Source organism: Tachyglossus aculeatus, chromosome 10 (assembly GCF_015852505.1).
Source record: "Tachyglossus aculeatus isolate mTacAcu1 chromosome 10, mTacAcu1.pri, whole genome shotgun sequence".
NCBI classification, from domain to species: domain Eukaryota; kingdom Metazoa; phylum Chordata; class Mammalia; order Monotremata; family Tachyglossidae; genus Tachyglossus; species Tachyglossus aculeatus.
This window is the reverse complement of record NC_052075.1, coordinates 54,359,638-54,384,023: the sequence shown is the minus strand read 5'-3', so window position 1 is coordinate 54,384,023 and position 24,386 is coordinate 54,359,638. Positions and strand designations below refer to the sequence as shown.

Genomic DNA, 24,386 nt, shown 5'->3' with positions numbered 1-24,386 from the left:
GGGGGCGTGGCCTCGGCGTCGGGGGCGTGGCCTAGGCGGCCGGTGGCGCAGACCGGCGTAAAGGGGCGTGGCCTCGGTGTCCGGAGGAGCGGGGCTGGCGAGTCCAGGGGCGTGGCCTCGGCGTCCGGTGACGTAGACCGCCGTCTGGGGGCGTGGCCTCGGCGCCCGGAGGAGCGTGGCTTGCGAGTCCGGGGGCGTGGCCCCGGCGCCCGATGACGCAGTCGACGTCAGGGGGCGTGGCCTCGGCGTCCGGAGGGGCGTGGCTTGCGAGTCCAGGGGCGTGGCCTCGGCGTCCGGCGACGCAAGCCCTGCCACAGAGGGGGCGTGGCCTCGGCGGCCAGAGGAACGTGGTTTACGCAACCAGGGGGCGTGGCCTCGAGGTCGGGGCCTCGGCGTCCGGTGACGTGACCAACGTCAGGGGGCGTGGCCTCGCCGTCCAGAGGAGCGGGGCTTGCGAGTCCGGGGGCGTGGCCTCGGCGTCCGGCGACGCAAGCCCTGCGTCAGAGGGGGCGTGGCCTCGGCGGCCAGAGGAACGTGGCTTACTCGTCCAGGGGGCGTGGCCTCGGTGTCAGGGGGCGTGGCCTCGGCGGCCGGGGATAGGCCGACGTCACGGGGCGTGGCCTCGGCGCCCAGAGGAGCGGGGCCGTGGCCTCTGCGTCAGGGGGCGTGGCCTCGGCGGCCAGAGGAGCGTGCCTGCCTGTCCAGGGGCGTGGCCTCGGCGTCCGGTAGCGCAGCCCCTGTGCATGAGGGGGCGGGGCATCGGCGTCTGGTGACGCAGATCGACGTCAATGGGCGTGACCTCGGCGGCCACAGGAGCGTGCTTGCGCGTCCAGGGGCGTGGCCTCTGCGTCGGGGGCGTGGCCTCGGCGGCCAGAGGAGCGAAGTTTACGCGTCCAGGGGGCGTGGCCTCGGCGTCCGGGGACGCAGCCCCTGCGTCCAGGGGGCGTGGCGTCGGAGGCGTGGCCTCAGGGTCCGGTGACGAGCCCCCTGCGTCCGAGGGGGCGTGGCCTCGGCGCCCAGAGGAGCGTGGCTTGCGCGTCCAGGGGCGTGACCTCGGCGTCAGTGGTCGTGGGCTCTGCGTCAGGGGGCGTGGCCTCGGCGGCCAGAGGAGCGTGCTGGCGCGTCCAGGGGGCGTGGCATTGGCGTCATGGGCGTGACGTATGCGTCCAGGGGCGTGGCCTCATCCCTGAATAGGCGTGAAGTCTGTGTCCAACGACGCAGCCTTGTGTCCAAGGGGGCGTGGCCTCGGCGTCCAGAGACTAGCCCCTGCGTCCAAGGGGGCGTGGCCTCGACCCCGAATTGGCGTGGCCTCGGCGTCCGGCGGCATATCCCCCGCACCCAAGGGGTGTGCCCTCAGCGTCCAAGGGGGCGTGGCCTCTGCGCCCAGGGGGCGTGGCTTCGGCGCCTTATGGGCGTGGCCTCTGCGTCCAGGGGCGCGGTCCCCGCGTCCGAGGGGGCGTGGCCTCTGCGTCCATGGGGCGTGGCTTCAGTGCCTGATGGGCGTGGTCTCTGCGTCCAGTGGCGCAGTCCCTGCGTCCAAGGGGGCGTGGCCTCTGCGTCCGGGGTCCTGACGTCATCGCCCGGAGGCGCGGGGCGAGAAGTCCCGTTCGGGCCCGGCCCCCCCCCCCCCCCCCCCCCCCGCCCCGCCCCCCCGGCCCCGCAGGAGGTGGGGGCTCCCGCCAGCCGCGCCCCGGTCGCAGCCGGACTCTCCGCTGTTTCCAAGGCGACGCACGGCACGCCGATGACGTCCGTCTCCATGGCAACCGGGAGGGGGCGGAGGGGCGGGACCCGGGGGGATGGACCCACGGCGAGCGGGAGGGATTTACGGTAATAATTATAATAATAATCATGACATTTGTTAATAATAATAATAATGATGATGGCATTTGAGGCCACGTCCTCCCCCGGGCTTGGAATGCCCTCCCTCCGCACATCCGCCAAGCTAGCTCTCTTCCTCCCTTCCAAGCCCTAATGAGAGCTCACCTCCTCCAGGAGGCCTTCCCAGTCTGAGCCCCCTCCTTCCTCTCCCCATCCCCCCCGCCTTACCTCCTTCCCCTCCCCACAGCACCTGTATATATGTTTATACAGATTTATTACTCCATTTATTTTACTTGTACATATCCTATTTTATTTTGTTAATATGTTGTGTTTTATCGTCTGTCTACCCCTTCTGGACTGTAAGTCCGTCGTTGGGTAGGGACCGTCTCTATACGTTGCCGACTTGTACGTCCCAAGTGCTTAGTCCAGTGCTCTGCGCACAGGGAGCGCTCAAGCAATACGATTGATTGAATGAATGAATGAATGAACTCGCGCAGGCGCAGCACGCCCACTGTCGTGCGAAAGTGTCTGCGCAGGCGCAGCACGCCCACAGTCGTGCGAAAGTGTCTACGCAGGCGTCGAGTCAACCCCCTCCGGGTCTCCTGGTCTGCGCAAGCGCTGCACGCCCACGGTCGTGCGGACGTGTTTGTGCAGGCGCCGAGCCCCGCCCCCCTTCCGGGCACCCGGTTCTGCGCAGGCGCCGAACCCCCTCCCTCACGCCGCTCACGGTTCAGCGCAGGCGCAACACGCCCACGGTCGTGCGGACGTGCCTGCGCAGGCGCCGAGCTCCCCGTCCCTCTCCGGGCACCCAGCTTTGCGCAGGCGCAGCACGCCCACCGTCGTGAGGAAGTGTCTGCGCAGGCACCGAACCCCCTCCCTCACCCCGTCTCCCAGTTCTGAGCAGGCGCAGCACGCCCACGGTCGTGCGGATGTTTCTGCGCAGGCGCCGAGCCCACCCCCTCCGAGCTCCCAGTTCTGCGCAGACGCAGCACGCGAACGTGCCTGCGCAGGCGCCGAGCCCCCCCTCCCTCTCCGGGCACCCAGTTCGGCGCAGGCGCAGCACGCCCACCGTCGGCGGACGTATCTGCGCAGGCGCCGAGCCCACCCCCTCCGTGCTCCCGGTACTGCGCAAGCGCAGCACGCCCTCCGTCGTGCAGAAGTGTCTGCGCAGGCGCAGCACGCCCTCCCTCACCCCGGCTCCCGGTTCTGCGCAGGGCACGCCCACGGCCATGCGGAAGTGTCTGCGCAGGCGCAGCACGCCCACGGCCATGCGGAAGTGTCTGCACAGGCGCCGAGCCCCCTCCCTCACCCGGTCTCCCGGTTCTGCGCAGGCGCAGCACGCCCACGGTCGTGCGGACGTGTCTGCGCAGGCGCCGAGTCCCTCCCTCCCTCTCCGTGCACCCAGTTCTGCGCAGGCGCCGAGCCCCCTCCCTCACCCCGACTCCTGGTTCTGCGCAGGCGCAGCACGTCCCTGGTCGTGCGGAAGTGTCTGCGCAGGCGCCGAGCCCACCCCCCCTCCGGGCACCCAGTTCTGCGCAGGCGCAGCAGGCCCACCGCCGTGCGGACGTGTCTGCGCAGGCGCCGAGCCCCACCTCCCTCTCCGGGCACCCAGTTCTGCTCAGGCGCAGCACGGCCCCCGGTCGTCCGGACGTATCTGCGCAGGCGCCGAGTCCCCCCCCCCCCCCCCCCCGGCACCCACTTTTGCGCAGGCGCTGAGCCCCCTCCCTCTCCCCGACTCCCGGTTCTGCGCAGGCGCAGCACGTCCCTGGTCGTGCGGAAGTGTCTGCGCAGGCGCCGAGCCCACCCCCCCTCCGGGCACCCAGTTCTGCGCAGGCGCAGCAGGCCCACCGCCGTGAGGACGTGTCTGCGCAGGCGCCGAGCCCACCCCCTCCTCCGGGCACCCAGTTCTGCGCAGGCGCAGCACGCCCCCGGTCGTCCGGACGTATCTGCGCAGGCGCCGAGCCCCCTCCCTCCCGCCGACTCCCCGTTCTGCGCAGGCGCAGCACGCCCCCGGTCGTCCGGACGTATCTGCGCAGGCGCCGAGCCCCCTCCCTCCCGCCGACTCCCCGTTCTGCGCAGGCGCACTGGCGTGGGACCGGTGGCGGGCGGAGGGTGAGGGTCACTTCCGGTGAGCGGTTTCCGGTTCGGGAGCCGCTTCCGCCCCCCCCCCCGGTTTGTACGGAGAGTCGGTGAGTCCCCCTTTCTTCCGGGCGGCCGCCGAGGCGCCCGCGGGGCATGCCGGGACTTGGGAGGGGTCATCCCGGCCATCCCCCGGCCTCCGGGAAGGTCACCTCTAAGCGGCCCAGGCCTAGTCGGGGTTAATCAATCAATCAATGGTATTTCATCATCATCATCAATCGTATTTATTGAGCGCTTACTCTGTGCAGAGCACTGTACTAAGCGCTTGGGAAGTCCAAATTGGCAACATATAGAGACAGTCCCTACCCAACAGTGGGCTCACAGTCTAAAAGGGGGAGACAGAGAACAAAACCAAACATACTAACAAAATAAAATAAATAGAATAGATATGAACAAGTAAAATAAATAAATAAGTAGAGTAATAAATATGTACAGACATATCATCATCATCAATCGTATTTATTGAGCGCTTACTATGTGCAGAGCACTGTACTAAGCGCTTGGGAAGTACAAATTGGCAACACATAGAGACAGTCCCTACCCAACAGTGGGCTCACCGTCTAGAAGGGGGAGACAGAGAACCAAACATACTAACAAAATAAAATAAATAGGATAGGTAGGTACAAGTAAAATAAATAAATAAATAAATAGAGTAATAAATATGTACAGATATATATATATATATATATATATATATATATATATATACAGGTGCTGTAGGGAAGGGAAGAAGGTAAGATGGAGGGGATGGAAAGGGGGACGAGGGGGAGAGGAAGCAAGGGGCTCAGTCTGGGAAGGCCTCCTGGAGGAGGTGAGCTCTCAGCAGGGCCTTGAGCGCTTACTGTGTGCAGAGCACTGGACTAAGCGCTTGGGAAGTCCAAGTTGGCAACATAGAGAGGCAGACAAGCAGCCGAAAGAGGACGGGCTTGGGATTTATATTGCTTAGTACAGTGCCCTCCACGCAGTAAGCGCTCAATAAAGACGAATAAATAAATAAACAAATAAATAAATAAATGGGTTCAAACTGTGAGCCGGCTGTTGGGTAGAGAAGCAACGCGGCTCAGTGGAAAGAGCCCGGGCTTTGGAGTCCGAGGTCAGGGGTTCAAATCCCGGCCCCTCCAGTTAATAATAATAATGATGATGGCATTTATTAAGCGCTTACTATGTGCAAAGCACTGTTCTAAGCGCTGGGGAGGTTACAGGGTGATCAGGTTATCCCCCGTGGGGCTCACAGTCTTCATCCTCATTTGACAGATGAGGGAACTGAGGCCCAGAGAAGTGAAGTGACTTGCCCAAAGTCACCCAGCTGACAAGGGGCAGAGCCGGGATTCGAACCCATGACCTCTGACTCCAAACCCCGGGCTCTTTCCACTGAGCCACACTGCTTCTCTGTCAGCTGGGTGACTTTGGGCAAGACACTTCACTTCTCTGGGCCTCAGTTGCCTCATCTGGAAAATGGGGATGAAGGCCGTGAGCCCTTTGTGGGACAACCTGATCACCTTGTAACCTCCCCGGTGCTTAGAATAGTGCTTTGCACATAGTAAGCGCTTAATAAATGCCATCATTATTATTTTTAAGGGCTGGGGTAGATACAAAACAGGTCCATTTTTCCATATGGGACAAGAGAAGCTGTGCGGCCCAGTGGACAGACCTCAGGGCCAGAGGTCAGAAGGACCTGGGTTCTAATTCTGCCTCCGCAACTTGTCTGCTGTATGACCTCGGGCAAGTCACTTCACTCCTCTTGGCGTCAGTTACCTCACCTGTAAACTGGGGAGAGGGACTGTGAGCCCGACGGGGGACGGACTGTATCCAACCCAATCACTTTTTGTATAATAGTAATAATAATGGCATTTATTAAGCGCTTACTATGTGCAAAGCACTGTTCTAAGCGCTGGGGAGGTTACAAGGTGATCAGGTTATCCCACGGGGGGCTCACCGTCTTCATCCCCATTTTACAGATGAGGGAACTGAGGTAACTGAGGTAACCTAGTGCTTAGTACAGTACCTGGCACATAGTAGGCATCTAAAAAAATCCCACTGTTATTATTATTATTACAAGGACTGTGCCCCACCTTGTATAGTAATAATAATAATAATGATGATGTTATCTGTTAAGCGCTTACTATGTGCCAAGCACTGTTCTAAGCACTGGGAAGGGTACAAGGTGATCAGGTTGTCCCACGGGGGGCTCACAGTCTTTATCCCCATTTTCCAGATGAGGTAACTGAGGCCCAGAGAAGTCAAGTGACCTGCCCAAAGTCACCCAGCCGATAAGTGGCGGAGCTGGGATTAGAACCCACGACCTCTGACTCCCAAGCCCGGGTTCTTTCCACCAAGCCACGCTGCTTCTCTACCCCAGTGCTTAGTTCAGTGACTGGGACATAGTAAGCATTTAACAAATCCCACAATTATGATTGTGATTATTATTATTATTATTATCACCTTGTAACCTCCCCAGTGCTTAGAACAGTGCTTTGCACATAGTAATAACAATAATAATAATGGCATTTATTAAGCGCTTACTACGTGCAAAGCACTGTTCTAAGCACTGGGGAGGTTACAAGGTGATCAGGTTGTCCCACGGGAGGCTCACAATCTTAATCCCCATTTTACAGATGAGGGAACTGAGGCCTCAGAGAAGTGAAGTGATTTGCCCAAAGTCACACAGAGGGCAATTGGCAGAGCTGGGATTTGAACCCATGATCTCCAACTCCAAAGCCTGTGCTCCTTCCACTGAGCCACGCTGCTTTTCACACATAGTAAGTGCTTGAGAAGCAGCGTGGCTCAGTGGAAAGAGCCCGGGCTTTGGAGTCGGAGGTCATGGGTTCGAATCCCGGCTCCGCCGCATGTCTGCTGTGTGACGCTGGGCAAGTCATTTCACTTCTCGGCGCCTCAGTTCCCTCATCTGTAAAATGGGGAGGATGACTGTGAGCCCCACGCGGGACAACCTGATCAACTTGTATCCCCCCCAGCGCTTAGAACAGTGCTTTGCACATAGTAAGCGCTTAAATGCCATTATTATTATTATTAACAAATACCACCATCATTATTATTATTATTAAAAGGTCTGGGTCCGACCCTGTATCATCATCATCAATCGTATTTATTGAGCGCTTACTGTGTGCAGAGCACTGGACTAAGCGCTTGGGAAGGACAGGTTGGCAACATATACAGTCCCTACCCAACAGTGGGCTCACAGTCTAAAAGGGGGAGACAGAGAACCAAACCAAACATACTAACAAAATAAAATAAATAGAATAAATATGTACAAATAAAATAAATAAATAGAGTAATAAATATGTACAGACATATATACAGGTGCTGTGGGGAAGGGAAGGAGGTAAGATGGGGGGACGAGGGGGAGAGGAAGGAAGGGGCTCAGTGTACAAGTAAAATAAATAGAGTAATAAATATGTACAAACACATATATTGTTTGTACATACCCCAGCGCTTAGTACAGTGCTTGGCACACATTAGAACGAGGAACAAATGCCACAAGAAAAAACCCAACGTGGGGCTCACGGTGTAAACGGGAGGGAGGTAATAATAATGATGGTATCGGTTAAGCGCTTCCTGTGTGCGGAGCACTGTCGTTCCGATCCCACAGTAGAACGAGGAACAGATGCCACAAGAAAAAACCCAACGTGGGGCTCACGGTGTAAACGGGAGGGAGGTAATAATAATGATGGTATCGGTTAAGCGCTTCCTGTGCGCGGAGCACTGTCGTAAGCGCTGGTGATCCCGGGCGGGTAACGCCGTCAGACCGCGTCTCGGTTCCAGGCCGTTGGAGTATGTGACCCCGCCGAGGCCCCGATGAGTTCCAGCATGTGGTACATCATGCAGAGCATCCAGAGCAAGTACTCCCTGTCGGAGCGGCTGATCCGGACCATCACGGCCATCCGCTCCTTCCCGCACGACAGAGTGGAGGACCTGATCCGGGCGGTGAGGGTGCCGTGCCCCCTCCCCAGAGGCCCTCCCTCGCCCGCCCGCTCCTCCTTGGCAACCGAGACCACCCCGGGGCAGCCTGGGCCCCCTCAGCCGCGGCTTCAAGGCTGTCCATCCCCTCGCCCCCTCATCATCATCATCAATCGTATTTATTGAGCGCTTCCTGTGTGCAGAGCACTGGACTAAGCGCTTGGGAAGTACAAATTGGCAACATATAGAGACGGTCCCTACCCAACAGTGGGCTCACAGTCTAAAAGACTACTACCTCACCTCCCTTCTGTCCTTCTCCGGCCCAGCCCGCACCCTCCGCTCCTCTGCCGCCGCTAATCTCCTCACCGGGCCTCGTTCTCGCCCGTCCCGCCGTCAACCCCCTGGCCCGGAATGCCCTCCCTCCCCACAGTCATTCATTCAATCAATCAATCAATCGTATTTATTGAGCGCTTACTGTGTGCAGAGCACTGGACTAAGCGCTTGGGAAGTCCAAGTTGGCAACACATAGAGACAGTCCCTACCCAACAGCGGGCTCACAGTCTAAAAGGGAGAGACAGAGAACAAAACCAAACATACTAACAAAATAAAATAAATAGAATAGATATGTACAAGTAAAATAAATAGAGTAATAAATATGTACAAACTTATATACATATATGCAGGTGCTGTGGGGAAGGGAAGGAGGTAAGATGAGGGGGATGGCATTCAGTCGTATTGATTGAGCGCTTACTGTGTGCAGAGCACTGGACTAAGCGCTTGGGAAGTCCAAGTTGGCGACATCCAGAGCCGGTCCCTACCCGACACTAGCGGGCTCACAGTCTAGAAGGGGGGAGACAGACAACAAAACAAAACATATTAACAAAATAAAATAAATAGGATAAATATGTACAAGTAAAATAAATAGAGTAATAAATATGTACAAACATATATACATGTATACATCCATCCATCCATCCATCCATTCATTCGTCAGTTCCCTCATCTGTAAATTGGGGATGAAGACTGTGAGCCCCTGGTGGGACAACCTCATCACCTTGTCACCTCCCCAGTGCTTAGAACAGTGCTTTGCACATAGTAAGCACTCAATAAATGCCATCATTATTATTATTATTCATTCATTCATCCATCCATTCATTCATTCATATTGATGGAGCGCCTACTGTGTGCAGAGCACTGTACCAAGCTCTTGGAAAGTACAATTCGTCATCATCAATCATCAGTCGTATTTATTGAGCGCTTACTGTGTGCAGAGCACTGTACTAAGCGCTTGGCAAGTCCAAGTTGGCAACATATAGAGACAGTCCCTACCCAACAGTGGGCTCACAGTCTAAAAGGTGGGCTCACAGTCTAAAAAACTGTCTAAATTCGGCAACAGAGACGGTCCCTCCTCAGGAAGATTCCTTCATTCCTTCATTCAGTCGTACTTACTGAGTGCTTACTGTGTGCAGAGCACTGTACTAAGCGCTTGGGAAAGTACAAGTCGGCAACGGAGACCGTCCGCCCATCCGCCAAGCTGGCTCTCTTCCTCCCTTCAAAGCCCTACTGAGAGCTCACCTCCTCCGGGAGGCCTTCCCACACTGAGCCCCCTCCCCATCATCATCATCAATCGTATTTATTGAGCGCTTACTGTGTGCAGAGCACTGGACTAAGCGCTTGGCAAGTACAAGTTGGCAACGTATAGAGACAGTCCCTACCCAACAGTGGGCTCACAGTCTAAAAGGCGGGCTCACAGTCTAAAAGACTGTCTAAATTCGGCAACAGAGACGGTCCCTCCTCAGGAAGATTCCTTCATTCCTTCATTCAGTCGTACTTATTGAGTGCTTGCTGTGTGCAGAGCACTGTACTAAGCGCTTGGGAAAGTACAAGTCAGCAACGGAGACCGTCCGCCCACCCGCCAAGCTCGCTCTCTTCCTCCCTTCAAAGCCCTACTGAGAGCTCACCTCCTCTGGGAGGCCTTCCCACACTGAGCCCCCTCCCCATCATCATCATCATCATCAATCGTATTTATGGAGCACTTACTGTGTGCAGAGCACTGTACTAAGCGCTTGGCAAGTCCAAGTTGGCAACGTATAGAGACAGTCCCTACCCAACAGTGGGCTCACAGTCTAAAAGGTGGGCTCACAGTCTAAAAGACTGTCTAAATTCGGCAACATAGATGGTCCCTCCTCAGGAAGATTCCTTCATTCCTTCATTCAGTCGTACTTACTGAGCGCTTGCTGTGTGCAGAGCACTGTACTAAGCGCTTGGGAAAGTACAAGTCGGCAACGGAGACCGTCCGCCCATCCGCCAAGCTGGCTCTCTTCCTCCCTTCAAAGCCCTACTGAGAGCTCACCTCCTCCGGGAGGCCTTCCCACACTGAGCCCCCTCCCCATCATCATCATCAATTGTATTTATTGAGCGCTTACTGTTTGCAGAGCACTGTACTAAGCGCTTGGGAAGTCCAAATTGGCAACATCTAGAGACAGTCCCGACCCAACAGTGGGCTCACAGTCTAGAAGGGGGAGGCAGAGAACAAAACCAAACATACTAACAAACCTTACCTCCTTCCCCTCCGCACAGCACCTGTATAGATGTATATACGTTTGTACGGATTTATTACTCTATTTTATTTGGACTTATTTATTCCGTTCATTTTATTTTGTTAATATGTTTTGTTCTCCGTCTCCCCCTCCTAGACCATGAGCCTGCTGTCGGGTGGGGACCGTCTCTAGATGTTGCCAAGTTTCGTTCTCTGTCCCCCCATCCTTCTAGACCGCGAGCCCGCTGTCGGGCAGGGACCGTCTCTAGATGTTGCCAACTTGGGACTCCCCAAGCGCCTAGTCCAGTGCGCGGTAAGCGCTCAATAAATACGACTGAACGGGCCGCACAGGCCGTGGAACCGAATCGGCCGTGGCGGGGGGAGCAGTTGAAGGCCAGCGTCCGAGACCGTCTCGGTTTCCCCCTCCCGCGGAGCCGGCGTGTGCCAGGCCTCAGCTTTCCGACCCCTCTCCCGGCATTCCCGGGCGCGCGGGATGAGGTGGGAGCCCTCCCCTCGCCGCTCTCCGGGGCCGCGCCTCTCCTCCCGGTGCCCCCCGTGCCCCCGCTGAGGCGGGTTGTGCCCTGTGCCCCCCCAGGGAGCCGACGTGAACTGTACCCACGGCACCCTGAAGCCGCTGCACTGCGCCTGCATGGTGTCGGACGCCGACTGCGTGGAGCTGCTCCTCGAAAAGGGGGCCGAGGTAAGCGGGGGGAGCCCGCCGGCGGGCCGGGACCGTCTCTAGATGTTGCCGGTCTGTCCTTCCCAAGCGCTTAGCCCAGCGCTCTGCACACAGTAAGCGCTCAATAAGCACGATTGACGATGACGATAAAGGGAGCCGCGCCGTCCGAAGCGCTCGGGAGAGTGGTCGCGGCCCTTGCTGAGCTCGCGGTCCGGAGGGGGAAGAGGTCATTAAAGTAGCCCACCGAGAGACCGCGTCCACCCAAACGCACAAAAATCCCGGTTGGGAGATGACAACGCAGCAGGAGCCAGCAGTCATTCGTTCAAGCGCTTAGTCCAGTGCTCTGCGCATAGTAGGCGCTCAATAAAAACGATTGATGATGATTCGGTCGTGTTTATCGAGCGCTTACTGTGCGCAGAGCACCGCACGGAGCGCTTGGGAAGCCCGAGTTGGCAACATGGAGAGACGGGCCCTACCCGACGGCGGGCTCGGGGTCTAGAGGGCGGAAGGTGGGCTCAGTGGGAAGAGCCCCGGCTTTGGAGTCCGAGGTCGTGGGTTCGAATCGTGGCTCCGCCACTTAGCCGTGTGACTCTGGGCAAGTCACTTCACTTCTCTGGGCCACAGTTGCCTCATCTGTAAAATGGGGATGAGGACTGTGAGCCTTTGGTGGGACAACCTGATCAGCTTGTAACGTCCCCAGCGCTTAGAGCGGTGCTTTGCACATCGTAAGCGCTTCATAAATGCCATTACTATTATTAGAACAGTGCTTTGCACATAGTAAGCGCTTCATAAATGCCATCATTATTATTATTACTATTATTAGAACAGTGCTTTGCACATAGTAAGCGCTTCATAAATGCCATCATTATTATTATTGCTATTATTAGAACAGTGCTCTGCACATAGTAAGCGCTTCATAAATGCCGTCATTATTATTATTGCTATTATTAGAACAGTGCTTTGCACATAGTAAGCGCTTCATAAATGCCATCATTATTATTATTATTAGAACAGTGCTTTGCACATAGTGAGCGCTTGATAAATGCCATCATTATTATTATTACTATTATTAGAACAGTGCTTTGCACATAGTAAGCGCTTCATAAATGCCATCATTATTATTCTTATTATTATTAGACAGTGCTTTGCACATAGTAAGCGCTTCATAAATGCCATCATTATTATTCTTATTATTATTAGAACAGTGCTTTGCACATAGTAAGCGCTTCATAAATGCCATCATTATTATTATTACTATTATTAGAACAGTGCTTTGCACATAGTAAGCGCTTAATAAATGCCATCATCATCATCATTATTATTATTATTATTAGAACAGTGCTTTGCACATAGTAAGCGCTTCATAAATGCCATCATTATTATTATTATTATTAGAGCAGTGCTTTGCACATAGTAAGCGCTTCATAAATGCCATCATTATTATTATTATTATTATTATTAGAACAGTGCTTTGCACATAGCGCTTAATAAATGCCGTTATAAGTGGCAAGTACAAAAACAAATACCGGCATCATTATTAGACTGTGAGCCCACTGTTGGGTAGGGACCGTCTCCATGTGTCGCCATCTTGGACTTCCCAAGCGCTTAGTACAGTGCTCTGCACATAGTAAGTGCTCAATAAATACGATTGATTATTATTATAAGTGGCAAATACAAAAACGAATACCGGCGTCATTATTAGACTGTGAGCCCACTGTTGGGTAGGGACCATGCGTCGCCAGCTTGGACTTCCCAAGCGCTTAGTACAGTGCTCTGCGCGTAGTAAGCGCTCAATAGATACGATTGATTATTATTATAAGTGGCGGAGGCAAGGTTAGAACCCGCGCCCTTGGCCCCCCAAGCCCGGGCCTTTTCCACGAAGCCGCCCCGCGGAGGCTGCGCCCCGGTGCTCAGCGCGTAGCGAGCGCTTAGCAAAGGCCACGACCTCCTGGAAGGGGAGGTGGGCGTCCAAGTAAGCCGCAGGGGAGGGGAAAAGACCCCCCGCCACGGCCCCGCCAACCCCGCCCGCAAACCCCGCAGGTGAACGCGCTGGACGGGTACAGCCGGACGGCCCTCCACTACGCGGCGGAGAAGGACGAGGCCTGCGTGGAGGTCCTGCTGGAGTACGGGGCGGACCCCAACGCGCCGGACGGCAACCGGGACACCCCCCTGCACTGGGCGGCCTTCAAGAACCACGCGGACTGCGCCCGGGCCCTCCTGGAGAACGGGGCGGCCGCCGACGCCCGGGACTCCAACCGGGACACGCCGCTCAGCTGGGCCGCCACGAAGGGCAACCTGGAGAGCGTCAGCGTCCTGCTGGACTTCGGGGCCGAGGCGCGGGCGGTCAACCTGCGGGGCCAGACGCCCGCCTCGCGCCTGGCGGCCCTGCTGGCGCGGGGCCCGGGGACGGCCAAGGAGGAGGCCTGCCTGGACCTGCTGCGCCGGGCGGCCGCCCGGCCGGAGCCGCGGGAGCCGGCCGGGCTCCGCTCCCAGCCGGCCCCGCTCAAGGCCCTGGCGCGCTACGCCGCCCGCCGCGCCCTGGGCCTCCGCTTCCTGCCCGATGCCGTCAAGGGGCTGCCGCTGCCCGAGGCCCTGAAGGGCTACCTGCTCCTGCTGGAGTAGCCCGGCCCGCCGGGGCCGCCCCTCCCCGCCGCCCGGCCGCGACCTCTCTGCGGCCCCGAGGGCCGGGGGGTGACCTCTACCCATCTCGGGGGGCGGAGGGAGGCGGGGGGGGGTCTCCGTGCGGGCCCGGGGGCGACCCCTCTGCCGCCCGTGGGGCCGGGGAACGACCTTCCTGGGGGCTCGGGGGCGACCGGGGGTCAGAGGGCAACCTCTCCGCAGCCCCGGGGGGCCGGGAGCGGGACCCTCCTGCAGCCCTGGGGGTCGGAGGGCGGCCTCTCCGCGGCCCCCGGGGCCGGAGAGTGACCTCTCTGCAGCCCCGGGGGTCGGAGGGCGGCCTCTCCGCGGCCCCGGGGGCCGGAGAGTGACCTCTCTGCAGCCCCGGGGGTCGGAGGGCGGCCTCTCCGCGGCCCCGGGGGCCGGAGAGTGACCTCTCTGCAGCCCCGGGGGTCGGAGGGCGGCCTCTCCGCGGCCCCGGGGGCCGGAGAGTGACCTCTCTGCAGCCCCGGGGGTCGGAGGGCGGCCTCTCCGCGGCCCCGGGGGCCGGAGAGTGACCTCTCTGCAGCCCCGGGGGTCGGAGGGCGGCCTCTCCGCGGCCCCCGGGGCCGGAGAGTGACCTCTCTGCAGCCCCGGGGGTCGGAGGGCGGCCTCTCCGCGGCCCCGGGGGCCGGAGAGTGACCTCTCTGCAGCCCCAGGGGTCAGAGGGCGGCCTCTCCAAGGCCCCGGGGGCCAGAGAGTGACCTCTCTGCAGCCCCGGGGGCCGGGGACCCCCTCTCCAGCACCCTGGGGCCCCTCTCCAGCACCCTGGGGCCCCGGGGGGTGACCGCTCGGCAACCTTGGAGATCGGAGGGCAACCTCCTCACGGCCCCAGGAGGTGACCCTCTGCGACCCCAACGCCCAGATGAGCACCGTCGGTGGGGCCGGGGAACGACCTTCCTGGGGGCTCGGGGGCGACTGGGGGTCAGAGGGCAACCTCTCCACGGGCCCGGGGGGCCGGGAGCATGACTCTCCTGCAGCCCTGGGGGTCGGAGGGCAACCTCTCCGCGGCCCCGGGGGCCAGAGAGTGACCTCTCTGCAGCCCTGGGGGTCGGAGGGCGGCCTCTCCACGGCCCCGGGGGCCGGAGAGTGACCTCTCTGCAGCCCCGGGGGCCGGGGACCCCCACTCCAGCACCCTGGGGCCCCTCTCCAGCACCCTGGGGCCCCGGGGGGTGACCGCTCAGCAACCTTGGGGATCGGAGGGCGACCTCCTCGCGGCCCCAGGAGGTGACCCCTCTGCGACCCCAACGCCCGGATGAGCACCGTCGGTGGAAGGGGGGCGGGATCCGTCCCCGGCCGGCCCGCCCCGGCACCGACCGGGCCTCCGTTGCCGTTTCCCGTCGAGCGTGTCCCCCGTCCCCTCTCCTCCCCGTGGAGCACCTCGGGGGGCCAGGCGGAGAAGGAAGGTTGCCCGAGGGACCGGGAGCCAGGGACCCCAGAACCGAGCGGCGTCCCCCGGGGCCCGACGGCCGGTTTGCGGTGTCGCGCGCGTTGCCGTGGAGTTTTCGCGAGTTGCGCTTCAGCCCGGTCAGCACTGGGACCGTCGCCGAGACTGCAGGTGTGTGCGTTGTGGGGGGCCAAACTACAAATCGGGATGCCCCCGGGGCCCGGGGGCCGACGCGGGGACGAGCCCGGAGGGAGAGGGACCCGGCGGAGAGGCCGGCCGTGTGGTTTCGTTTGGCCCACTGTAGCAAAGTAATAAATAGTTGCAGAGCAACCGCAAAGCATCCTGTTTTCGGGGGGCCGGGAGGGGATTGGGAGGTCGGAGGGCGAGAGACGGGGCCTGGGACCCGTCCCGGTCAACCGGTTGCGTTTCCTGAGCGCTCACTGTGTGCAGGGCACTGTACTAAGGGAAAGCACGACACGACAATATATGGAGGAGCAGCCGGGCTCAGTGGAAAGAGCCCGGGCTTTGGAGTCAGAGGTCACGGGTTCAAGTCCCGGCTCCACCAGTTGTCAGCTGTGTGACTCTGGGCAAGTCACTTCACTTCTCTGGGCCTCAGTTCCCTCCTCTGGAAAATGGGGATTAAGACTGGGACATCCTGATCAGCTTGTCACCTCCCAAGCACTTAGAACAGTGCTGTGCACATAGTAAGCGCTTAACAAATGCCATCATTATTATATATTCCCTGCCCACAACACGTTTACAGTCTAGGGGGGAGACAGACATTGATGGAAATAAATTACGGGTATGTACATACATGCTGGGGGCTGGGGGGGCGTTCAGTGGTGAAAGTGTGGCTCGGTGGAAAGAGCCCGGGCTTGGAGTCAGAGGTCATGGGTTCCAATCCCGGCTCTGCCAACTGTCAGCTGGGTGACTTTGGGCAAGTCACTTCACTTCTCCGGGCCTCAGTTCCCTCCCCTGGAAAATGGGGGTGAAGACTGGGAGCCCCCGTGGGACATCCTGATCAGCTTGTCACCTCCCCAGTGCTTAGAACAGTGCTGTGCACATAGTAAGCGCTTAACAAATGCCATCATTATTATATATTCCCTGCCCACAACACGTTTACAGTCTAGGGGGGAGACAGACATTAATGGAAATAAATTACGGGGATGTACATAAGTGCTGTGGGCTGGGGGCGGTTCAGTGGTGAAAGTGTGGCTCGGTGGAAAGAGCCCGGGCTTTGGAGTCAGAGGTCATGGGTTCCAATCCCGGCTCTGCCAACTGTCAGCTGGGTGACTTTGGGCAAGTCACTTCACTTCTCCAGGCCTCAGTTCCCTCATCTGGAAAATGGGGATTAAGACTGTGAGCCCCCCGTGGGACAACCCGATCACCTTGTAACCTCCCCAGCGCTTAGAACAGTGCTTTGCACATAGTAAGCGCTTAACAAATACCATTATTATTAATAAGTGAGGGTGACGCAGAAAGGAGTGGGAAAAGAGGAAATGAGGGCTTAGCCAGGGCAGGCCTCTTAGGGGAGATGTGTCTTCAAGGAGTCAAGAGATGAGCTTGGCTCAGTGGAAAGAGCCCGGGCTTGGGAGTCAGAGGTCATGGGTTTGAATCCCGGCCCCACCGCTTGTCAGCTGGGTGACTTTGGGCAAGTCACTTGACTTCTCTGGACCTCGGTTCCCTCATCTGGAAAATGGGGATTAATAAGGCTGTGAGCCCCACATTGGACAACCTGATCACCTTGTGTCCTCCCCAGCGCTTAGAACAGTGCTCGGCACAGAGTAAGCGCTTAACAAGTGCCATCATTATTATTCTTCAGTAAGGCTGGGGGAGAGTAATTGTCTATCGGATACGCAGAGGGAGGGCCTTCGGGGCCAGAGGAAGGATGTGCAAAGTCTGCCGGCCGGGCTGTAGTAGGAGAGGAGGGAGATGAGGTGACTGCTTTAAAGCCAACGGTGAGGAGTTCCTGTTACGTGGGGAGGTAGATGGAAAACCACCGGAGTTTCTTGAGGATCGTCCGGATCGTTTTTGTAGAAGTTAAGTGACCTGTCCAAGGTCACACAGCTGACAATTGGTGGAGTCGGGATCGGATCCCGGAGCCCAGCTGCAGCCTGCTCTCAAGGCCCCCGGCCTCCCCTCCTTCTTTGCCGGGGGTGACGGTTGGGGGGACTCAGGCATCCCCACCCCCTAACTCTTTCCCCCGGCCCGTGAGCACTGGTATTTTTTTTAAGAACCTGTTAAGCACCTACTAGGTGCCAAGCACTGTACTAAGTGCTGGGATAGGTACAGGCTAATCGGATTGGACACAGTCCTTGTCCCATGTTAGGCTCCCAGTCTTCATCCTCTCCTTACAGATATGAGGGAATGAGGCCCAGGGAAGTGAAATGACCGGTCCACGGTCACCCAGCAGACAAGTCCCCCCCGCCCCTTTTAGACTGTGATCCCACTGTTGGGTAGGGACCGTCTCCATGTGTTGCCAATTTGTACATCCCGAGCGCTTAGTCCAGTGCTCTGCACACAGTAAGCGCTCAATAAATACGATTGATGATGATGATGATGTAGAAAACGGAGTGAAGTATGGGCTGGAAGGGGGAGAGGCAGGAGTTAGGGAGGTCAGTGATCCAGTAACCGAGGCAGGTTAGGACGAGTGCTTGGATTAACGCGGTGGCAGTTTGGTTGGAGAGGAAAGTGCGGATTTTGGAGATGCGCGGGTCAGGCCGACGGGATTTAGTGATGGATTGAGTTATGTGGGTTGAATGAGAAAGAGGAGGCATGGAGAATCCCGAGGTTGCGGGCTCCGGAGACGGGAAGGGTGGTGGCACCGTCCACGGCGATGGAAAAATCCGGGAGAGGCCGGGGTTTGGGTGGGACGATGAGGGGTTCTGTTTGAGGTGACCGGAGGACATCCAAGTAGGGAATGGCGAGACTGCAGAGAGGGAGACAGATCAGGGCTGGAGATGTAGATTTGGGTATCATCCGCCTGTTGTCAGCTGCGTGACTTTGGGCAAGTCGCTTAACTTCTCTGGGCCTCAATCAATCAATGTGTACATGGTAAGCGCTTAATAAATGCCGTCATCATTATTATTATTATTATTATTACTCCAGCGCTCAGAGCAGTGCTTGGCACAAAGTAAGTGGTTAAATATGATTATTACTGTTTTTGTTATTAATCCCAGCTCCGCCACTTGTCAGCTGGGTGACTTTGGGCAAGTCACTTCACATCTCCGGGCCTCAGTTCCCTCATCTGTAAAACGGGGATGAAGACTGGGAGCCCCATGCGGGACAACCTGATTACTTTGTACGTCCTGCTGTGCACGTAGTAAGCGCTTAATAAATGCCATCATCGTTATTATTATTACTCCAGCGCTCAGAGCAGTGCTTGGCACAAAGTAAGTGGTTAAATATGATTATTATTATTATTATTATTGTTGTTATTAATCCCGGCTCCGCCACTTGTCAGCTGGGTGACTTTGGGCAAGTCACTTCACATCTCTGGGCCTCAGTTCCCTCATCTGTAAAACGGGGATGAAGACTGGGAGCCCCATGCGGGACAACCTGATTACTTTGTACGTCCTGCTGTGCACATAGTAAGCGCTTAATAAATGCCATCATCTTTATTATTATTACTCCAGCGCTCAGAGCAGTGCTTGGCACAAAGTAAGTGCTTAAATATTATTATTATTATTTTTGTTATTAATCCCGGCTCCGCCACTTGTCAGCTGGGTGACTTTGGGCAAGTCACTTCACTTCTCTGGGCCTCAGTTACCTCATCTGTAAAACGGGGATGAAGACTGGGAGCCCCATGCGGGACAACCTGATTACTTTGTACGTCCTGCTGTGCACATAGTAAGCGCTTAATAAATGCCGTCATCTTTATTATTATTACTCCAGCGCTCAGAGCAGTGCTTGGCACAAAGTGCAAAAATATTATTATTATTATTTTTGTTATTAATCCCGGCTCCGCCACTTGTCAGCTGGGTGACTTTGGGCAAGTCACTTCACTTCTCTGGGCCTCAGTTACCTCATCTGGAAAATGGGGATGAAGACTGGGAGCCCCATGCGGGACAACCTGATTACTTTGTACGTCCTGCTGTGCACATAGTAAGCGCTTAATAAATGCCGTCATCATTATTATTATTAATAATGAGAAGCAGCGCGGCTCAGTGGAAAGAGCCCGGGCTTTGGAGTCAGAGGTCATGGGTTCGAATCCCGGCTCCACCCCAAGTCTGCTGTGTGACCTTGGGCAAGTCACTTCACTTCTCTGAGCCTCCGTTCCCTCATCTGTAAAAATGGGGATGAAGACTGGGAGCCCCACGTGGGACAACTTGATCACACTGTATCCCCCGCCCAGCGCTTAGAACAGTGCTTTGCACATAGTAAGCGCTTAACAAATGCCATTATCATTATTATTATTATCATTATTAATCCCAGCTCCGCCACTTGTCAGCTGGGTGACTTTGGGCAAGTCACTTCTCTGGGCCTCAGTTCCCTCATCTGGAAAATGGGGATAAAGACTGGGAGCCCCATGAGGGACAACCTGATTACGTTGTACGTCCCGCTGAGCACATAGTAAGCGCTTAACAAATGCCATCATCATTATTATTATTCATTCAATCGTATTTATTGAGCGCTTACTGTGTGCAGAGCACTGGACTAAGCGCTTGGGAAGTACAATTGTTACATCAGCACATTTCATGACGTTTTCCAGCCTCTTCGTAGCAGATCTTCCTAACATTAATCTTCGGCGTATTTCTTGACTACTGATTCCTTTATTATCGATTATCGATCCCGGGATATAAAGGCCTTTGGAAGATCCCAGGTCTCTGGAAGGTCAAATGACTTATTTTGGACACATAATCAGGAGGACTAATTCCCTGGAGAAGACGCTAATGCTAGGAAAAGTCCAGGGAAAACACGGAAGAGGCAGACAGGCAGCTAGATGGATAGAAACCGTAACAACGGTAACGGAAGAACCGTTAGCAGGGTTACGGATTATAGCAGAATACAGCACATTCTGCAGTAAATATATCTCTAGGGACGCAATGAATCAGAAACGACGCGATGGCACCTGATAATAATAACGATAATTAAGCGCTTACTATGTGTCAAACACCGTTCTAACTGCTTGGGTAGAAACAAGTTAATTAGGTCGTACACAGCTCCTGTCCCATATGGGCTCACAGCCTAAGTAGGAGGGAAAAGCGGCATCCCCATTTTACAGCTGAGGAAACTGAGGCCCAGAGAGGTTAAGTGACTTACCTGAGGTGTTTTGTTTTTTCCTTTGCCCTGCCCCTGAGGGCCCGCTGGGGCCTGCTGCTTCTTGAGGGCTCAGAATCCACGCTGCAGCTTGTTGGGAAATTATTAATATAATTCTTACTCCAGCGCTCAGAGCGGTGCTTGGCACAAAGTGCGTGCTTAAATATTATTTTTAAATGATATTTATTCTTAAAATAAGAATAAATATTATTCTTATTTTTCCGTCCCCTGTCCTTTTATCAATCAATCAATCAATCGTATTTATTGAGCGCTTACTATGTGCAGAGCACTGTACTACTACTACTACTAATAATAATAATGATGGCATTTGTTAAGCGCTTACTATGTGCAGAGCACTGTTCTAAGCGCTGGGGGGGATACAAGGTGAGCAAGTTGTCCCACGTGGGGCTCACAGTCTTAATCCCCATTTTACAGATGAGGGAACTGAGGCTCAGAGAAGTTAGGTGACTTGCCCAAGGTCACGCAGCAGACATGTGGCCGAGCCGGAATTCGAACCCATGACCTCTGACTCCAAAGCCCGTGCTCTTTCCAATGAGCCACGCTGCTTCTCGCTTGGGAAGTACAAATTGGCATCACATAGAGACAGTCCCTACCCAACAGTGGGCTCACAGTCTAAAAGGGGGAGACAGAGAACAGAACCAAACATACCAACAAAATAAAATAAGTAGGATAGAAATGTACAAGTAAAATAAATAAATGAATAAATAAAGAGAGTAACAAGTAAAATAAATAAATGAATAAATAAATAGAGTAATAATAAATAAATAGAGTAATAGACTGTAATAGTAGTAATAGTAATATTAGTAATAGTAATAGACTTTTAGACTGTGAGCCCACTGGTGGGTAGGGACTGTCTCTAGATGTTGCCGACTTGGATTTCCCAAGCGCTTAGTCCAGTGCTCTGCACATAGTAAGCGCTCAATAAATACGATTGATTGATTGATTGATTGATTGAGGCCTTGATCCCCGGAGTCCGGGGGCGGGGGGTAGAGGGGGCTCCCCGTGGGCCCGAGGCATCTGACGGCAGGGCGACTGTGACCGGCTTTTATTAGCCCACGTGTCTGGCGGGGCGGCGGGGCGACACACAACGGGATCCCGCATTCCCGAGCACGCGAAGGGGCGGCGGGCGAGGGTCCGGCCCGGGGCCCGGGGGCCGGTGGGCGCTCAGAAGCTGGTCTCGGCCGACACCCGCTTCTGGGTGATGTGCTCCAGGTGCGCGTGGTCGGTGGTGTCCAGGTCGATCTCGTACTTGGCCAGGATCTTGAGGATGGGCCGCAGCCGCAGCCACCACTGCTCCTTGGGGATGCGGTGCCTGGCGGGCCCGCCGGAGCCGGGGTCAGAGGTCAGGGGTCGGGGCCCGACTCGCGAGGGGCGCTGGGGGTCGTCTGGGGAGTGGGGAGCTGACAACTGGCTGGGAGGCCCCCGTGGGACACCTTGTAACCTCCCCAGCGCTTAGAACAGTGCTTTGCACAGAGTAAGCGCTTAATAAATGCCATTATTATTATTATTATTATTATTATTATAAGGAGGCCTCCTGGGGAGGGGGGCACTGACGGTTGTCTTGGCTCAGTGGAAAGAGCCCGGGCTTTGGAGTCAGGTCATGGGTTCAAATCCCGACTCCACCACATGCCAGAGCTTAGAACAGTGCTTTGCACAGAGTAAGCGCTTAATAAATGCCATTATCATTATTATGTCAGCTGTGTGATCTTGGGCAAGTCACTTCACTTCCCCGTGCCTCCGTTCCCTCATCTGGAAAATGGGGATGAAGACTGGGAGCCCCCCGTGGGACAACCTGATCACCCTGTAACCTCCCCAGCGCTTAGAGCAGTGCTTTGCACAGAGTAAGCGCTTAATAAATGCCATTATTATTATTATGTCAGCTGTGTGATCTTGGGCAAGTCACTTCTCTGGGCCTCAGTTCCCTCATCTGGAAAATGGGGATGAAGACAGGGAGCCCCCCGTGGGACACCCTGATCACCCTGTATCCTCCCCAGCGCTTAGAGCAGTGCTTTGCACAGAGTAAGCGCTTAATAAATGCCATTATCATTATTATGTCAGCTGTGTGATCTTGGGCAAGTCACTTCTCTGGGTCTCAGTTCCCTCATCTGGAAAATGGGGATGAAGACAGGGAGCCCCCCGTGGGACACCCTGATCACCCTGTATCCTCCCCAGCGCTTAGAGCAGTGCTTTGCACAGAGTAAGCGCTTAATAAATGCCATTATCATTATTATGTCAGCTGTGTGATCTTGGGCAAGTCACTTCTCTGGGCCTCAGTTCCCTCATCTGGAAAATGGGGATGAAGACTGGGAGCCCCCCGTGGGACAACCTGATCACTCTGTATCCTCCCCAGCGCTTAGAACAGTGCTTTGCACATAGTAAGCGCTTAATAAATGCCATTATTATTATTATTATTGTTATTATTATTATGTCAGCTGTGTGATCTTGGGCAAGTCACTTCACTTCTCTGGGCCTCAGTTCCCTCATCTGTAAACTGGGGATGAAGACTGGGAGCCCCCCGTGGGACAACCTGATCACCCTGTACCCTCCCCAGCACTTAGAACAGTGCTTGGCACATAGTCAGCGCTTAACAAATGCCAATTATGATGATGCTGATGATGCTGGGGGCAGCCTGGGGTGGGGAGCAGAGCAGGGCGGGGGCCGAGTTCGGGCCCGAAGGGGCTGAGGTGGGGGTGGGCCGAGTCTGGGCCAGGGGGGTGTGAGGTGGGGGTGGGCCGGGGAGGGGGGTCTCACTGGAAATCGGTCTGCTCCTTCAGCTCGGTGAGGGGCTGGAAGACCAGGCTTCTCTTTCTCATGCCCAGCATGCAGGCCGAGTCCGCCGCGTTGGCAAAGATCCGCCCTGGGAGTGGCACAGGGGCGCCCGTCACCCCGGGCTCCACGCCCTGATGCTCGGAGACCCCAACCACCTCCCCCCCCCAGCCGTCCCACCCCCTAGTCATTCCTTCATCATCATCAATCGTATTTATTCAGCGCTTACTATGTGCACAGCACTGGACTAAGCGCTTGGGAAGTCCAAGTTGGCAACATATAGAGACGGTCCCTACCCAACAATGGGCTCACAGTCTTCATATTCATATATGTTGCCAGCTTGGACTTCCCAAGCGCTTAGTCCAGTGCTCTGCACACAGTAAGCGCTCAAGAAATATGATTGAAGGAATGCGCTGAGGTAGAGACAACTTGGACTATCTTCTAGACTGTGAGCCCGCTGTTGGGTAGGGACCATCTCCATATGTTGCCAACTTGGACTTCCCAAGCGCTTAGTCCAGTGCTCTGCACACAGTAAGCGCTCAATAAATACGACTGAAGGAAAGCGCAGAGGTAGAGACAACTTGGACTGTCTTCTAGACTGTGAGCCCGCTGTTGGGTAGGGACCGTCTCCATATGTTGCCAACTTGGACTTCCCAAGCGCTTAGTACAGTGCTCTGCACACAGTAAGTGCTCAATAAATACGATTGAGGATGATACAACTTGGACTATACCAATCTATACCAATCTATACCAATCCCACCCTCTAGCATCCCACCTCCTACCAATCCCACCCTCTAGCAATCCCACCCCCTACCAATCCCACCCTCTAGCATCCCACCCCCAGCAATCCCACCCTCTAGCATCCCACCCCCAGCAATCCCACCCTCTAGCATCCCACCCCCTACCAATCCCACCCTCTGACAATCCCACCCCCTACCAATCCCACCCTCTAGCATCCCACCCCCTACCAATCCCACCCTCTAGCATCCCACCCCCTACCAATCCCACCCTCTAGCATCCCACCCCCTACCAATCCCACCCTCTGACAATCCCACCCCCTACCAATCCCACCGTCTAGCATCCCACCCCCAGCAGTCCCACCCTCTAGCATCCCACCCCCTACCAATCCCACCCTCTAGCATCCCACCTCCTACCAATCCCACCCTCTAGCATCCCACCTCCTACCAATCCCACCCTCTAGCATCCCA

General features: G+C 56.2%; 3 protein-coding genes across 5 annotated transcripts in view; 1 reads left to right on the top strand and 2 right to left on the bottom strand.

The window, feature by feature from the left end:
* Positions 1–3,923: 3,923 nt before the first annotated feature.
* Positions 3,924–13,796, top strand: ASB8 (ankyrin repeat and SOCS box containing 8). The gene is made up of 4 exons (XM_038752989.1): positions 3,924–4,007; positions 7,738–7,899; positions 11,007–11,111; positions 13,131–13,796. Exons 2-4 carry the CDS (start codon positions 7,771–7,773, stop codon positions 13,710–13,712), a joined length of 816 nt encoding a protein of 271 aa, XP_038608917.1. The 5' UTR covers positions 3,924–4,007; positions 7,738–7,770; the 3' UTR covers positions 13,713–13,796.
* Positions 13,789–15,473, bottom strand: LOC119932917 (basic salivary proline-rich protein 1-like). Its single transcript, XM_038752042.1, has 2 exons — positions 13,922–15,473; positions 13,789–13,796 (listed from the first exon to the last, which is right to left on the bottom strand). Exons 1-2 carry the CDS (start codon positions 15,471–15,473, stop codon positions 13,789–13,791), a joined length of 1,560 nt encoding a protein of 519 aa, XP_038607970.1.
* Positions 15,474–21,489: 6,016 nt separating this feature from the next.
* Positions 21,490–24,386, bottom strand: part of PFKM (phosphofructokinase, muscle) — a 63,681-nt gene continuing 60,784 nt past the window's right edge. For all 3 annotated transcript variants that reach the window (XM_038752616.1, XM_038752615.1, XM_038752617.1), the window contains exons 22-23: positions 23,164–23,269; positions 21,490–21,724 (exon numbers count right to left, since the gene is read on the bottom strand). In XM_038752616.1, the coding sequence (XP_038608544.1) occupies positions 21,577–21,724; positions 23,164–23,269 (254 nt within the window). In that variant the 3' untranslated portion in view covers positions 21,490–21,576. The remainder of the gene's footprint in view (positions 21,725–23,163; positions 23,270–24,386) is intronic.

What these genes read in the sequence shown, in the direction of transcription:
- ASB8 (XM_038752989.1), top strand. Translation starts at nt 7,771, where the DNA reads ATGAGTTCCAGCATGTGGTACATCATGCAGAGCATCCAGAGCAAGTAC. An exon ending in TGGAGGACCTGATCCGGGCG is followed by an intron (nt 7,900 to 11,006) that starts GTGAGGGTGCCG and finishes GTGCCCCCCCAG; the next exon opens with GGAGCCGACGTGAACTGTAC. An exon ending in TCCTCGAAAAGGGGGCCGAG is followed by an intron (nt 11,112 to 13,130) that starts GTAAGCGGGGGG and finishes CAAACCCCGCAG; the next exon opens with GTGAACGCGCTGGACGGGTA.
- LOC119932917 (XM_038752042.1), bottom strand. Translation starts at nt 15,473, where the DNA reads ATGCTTTGCGGTTGCTCTGCAACTATTTATTACTTTGCTACAGTGGGC.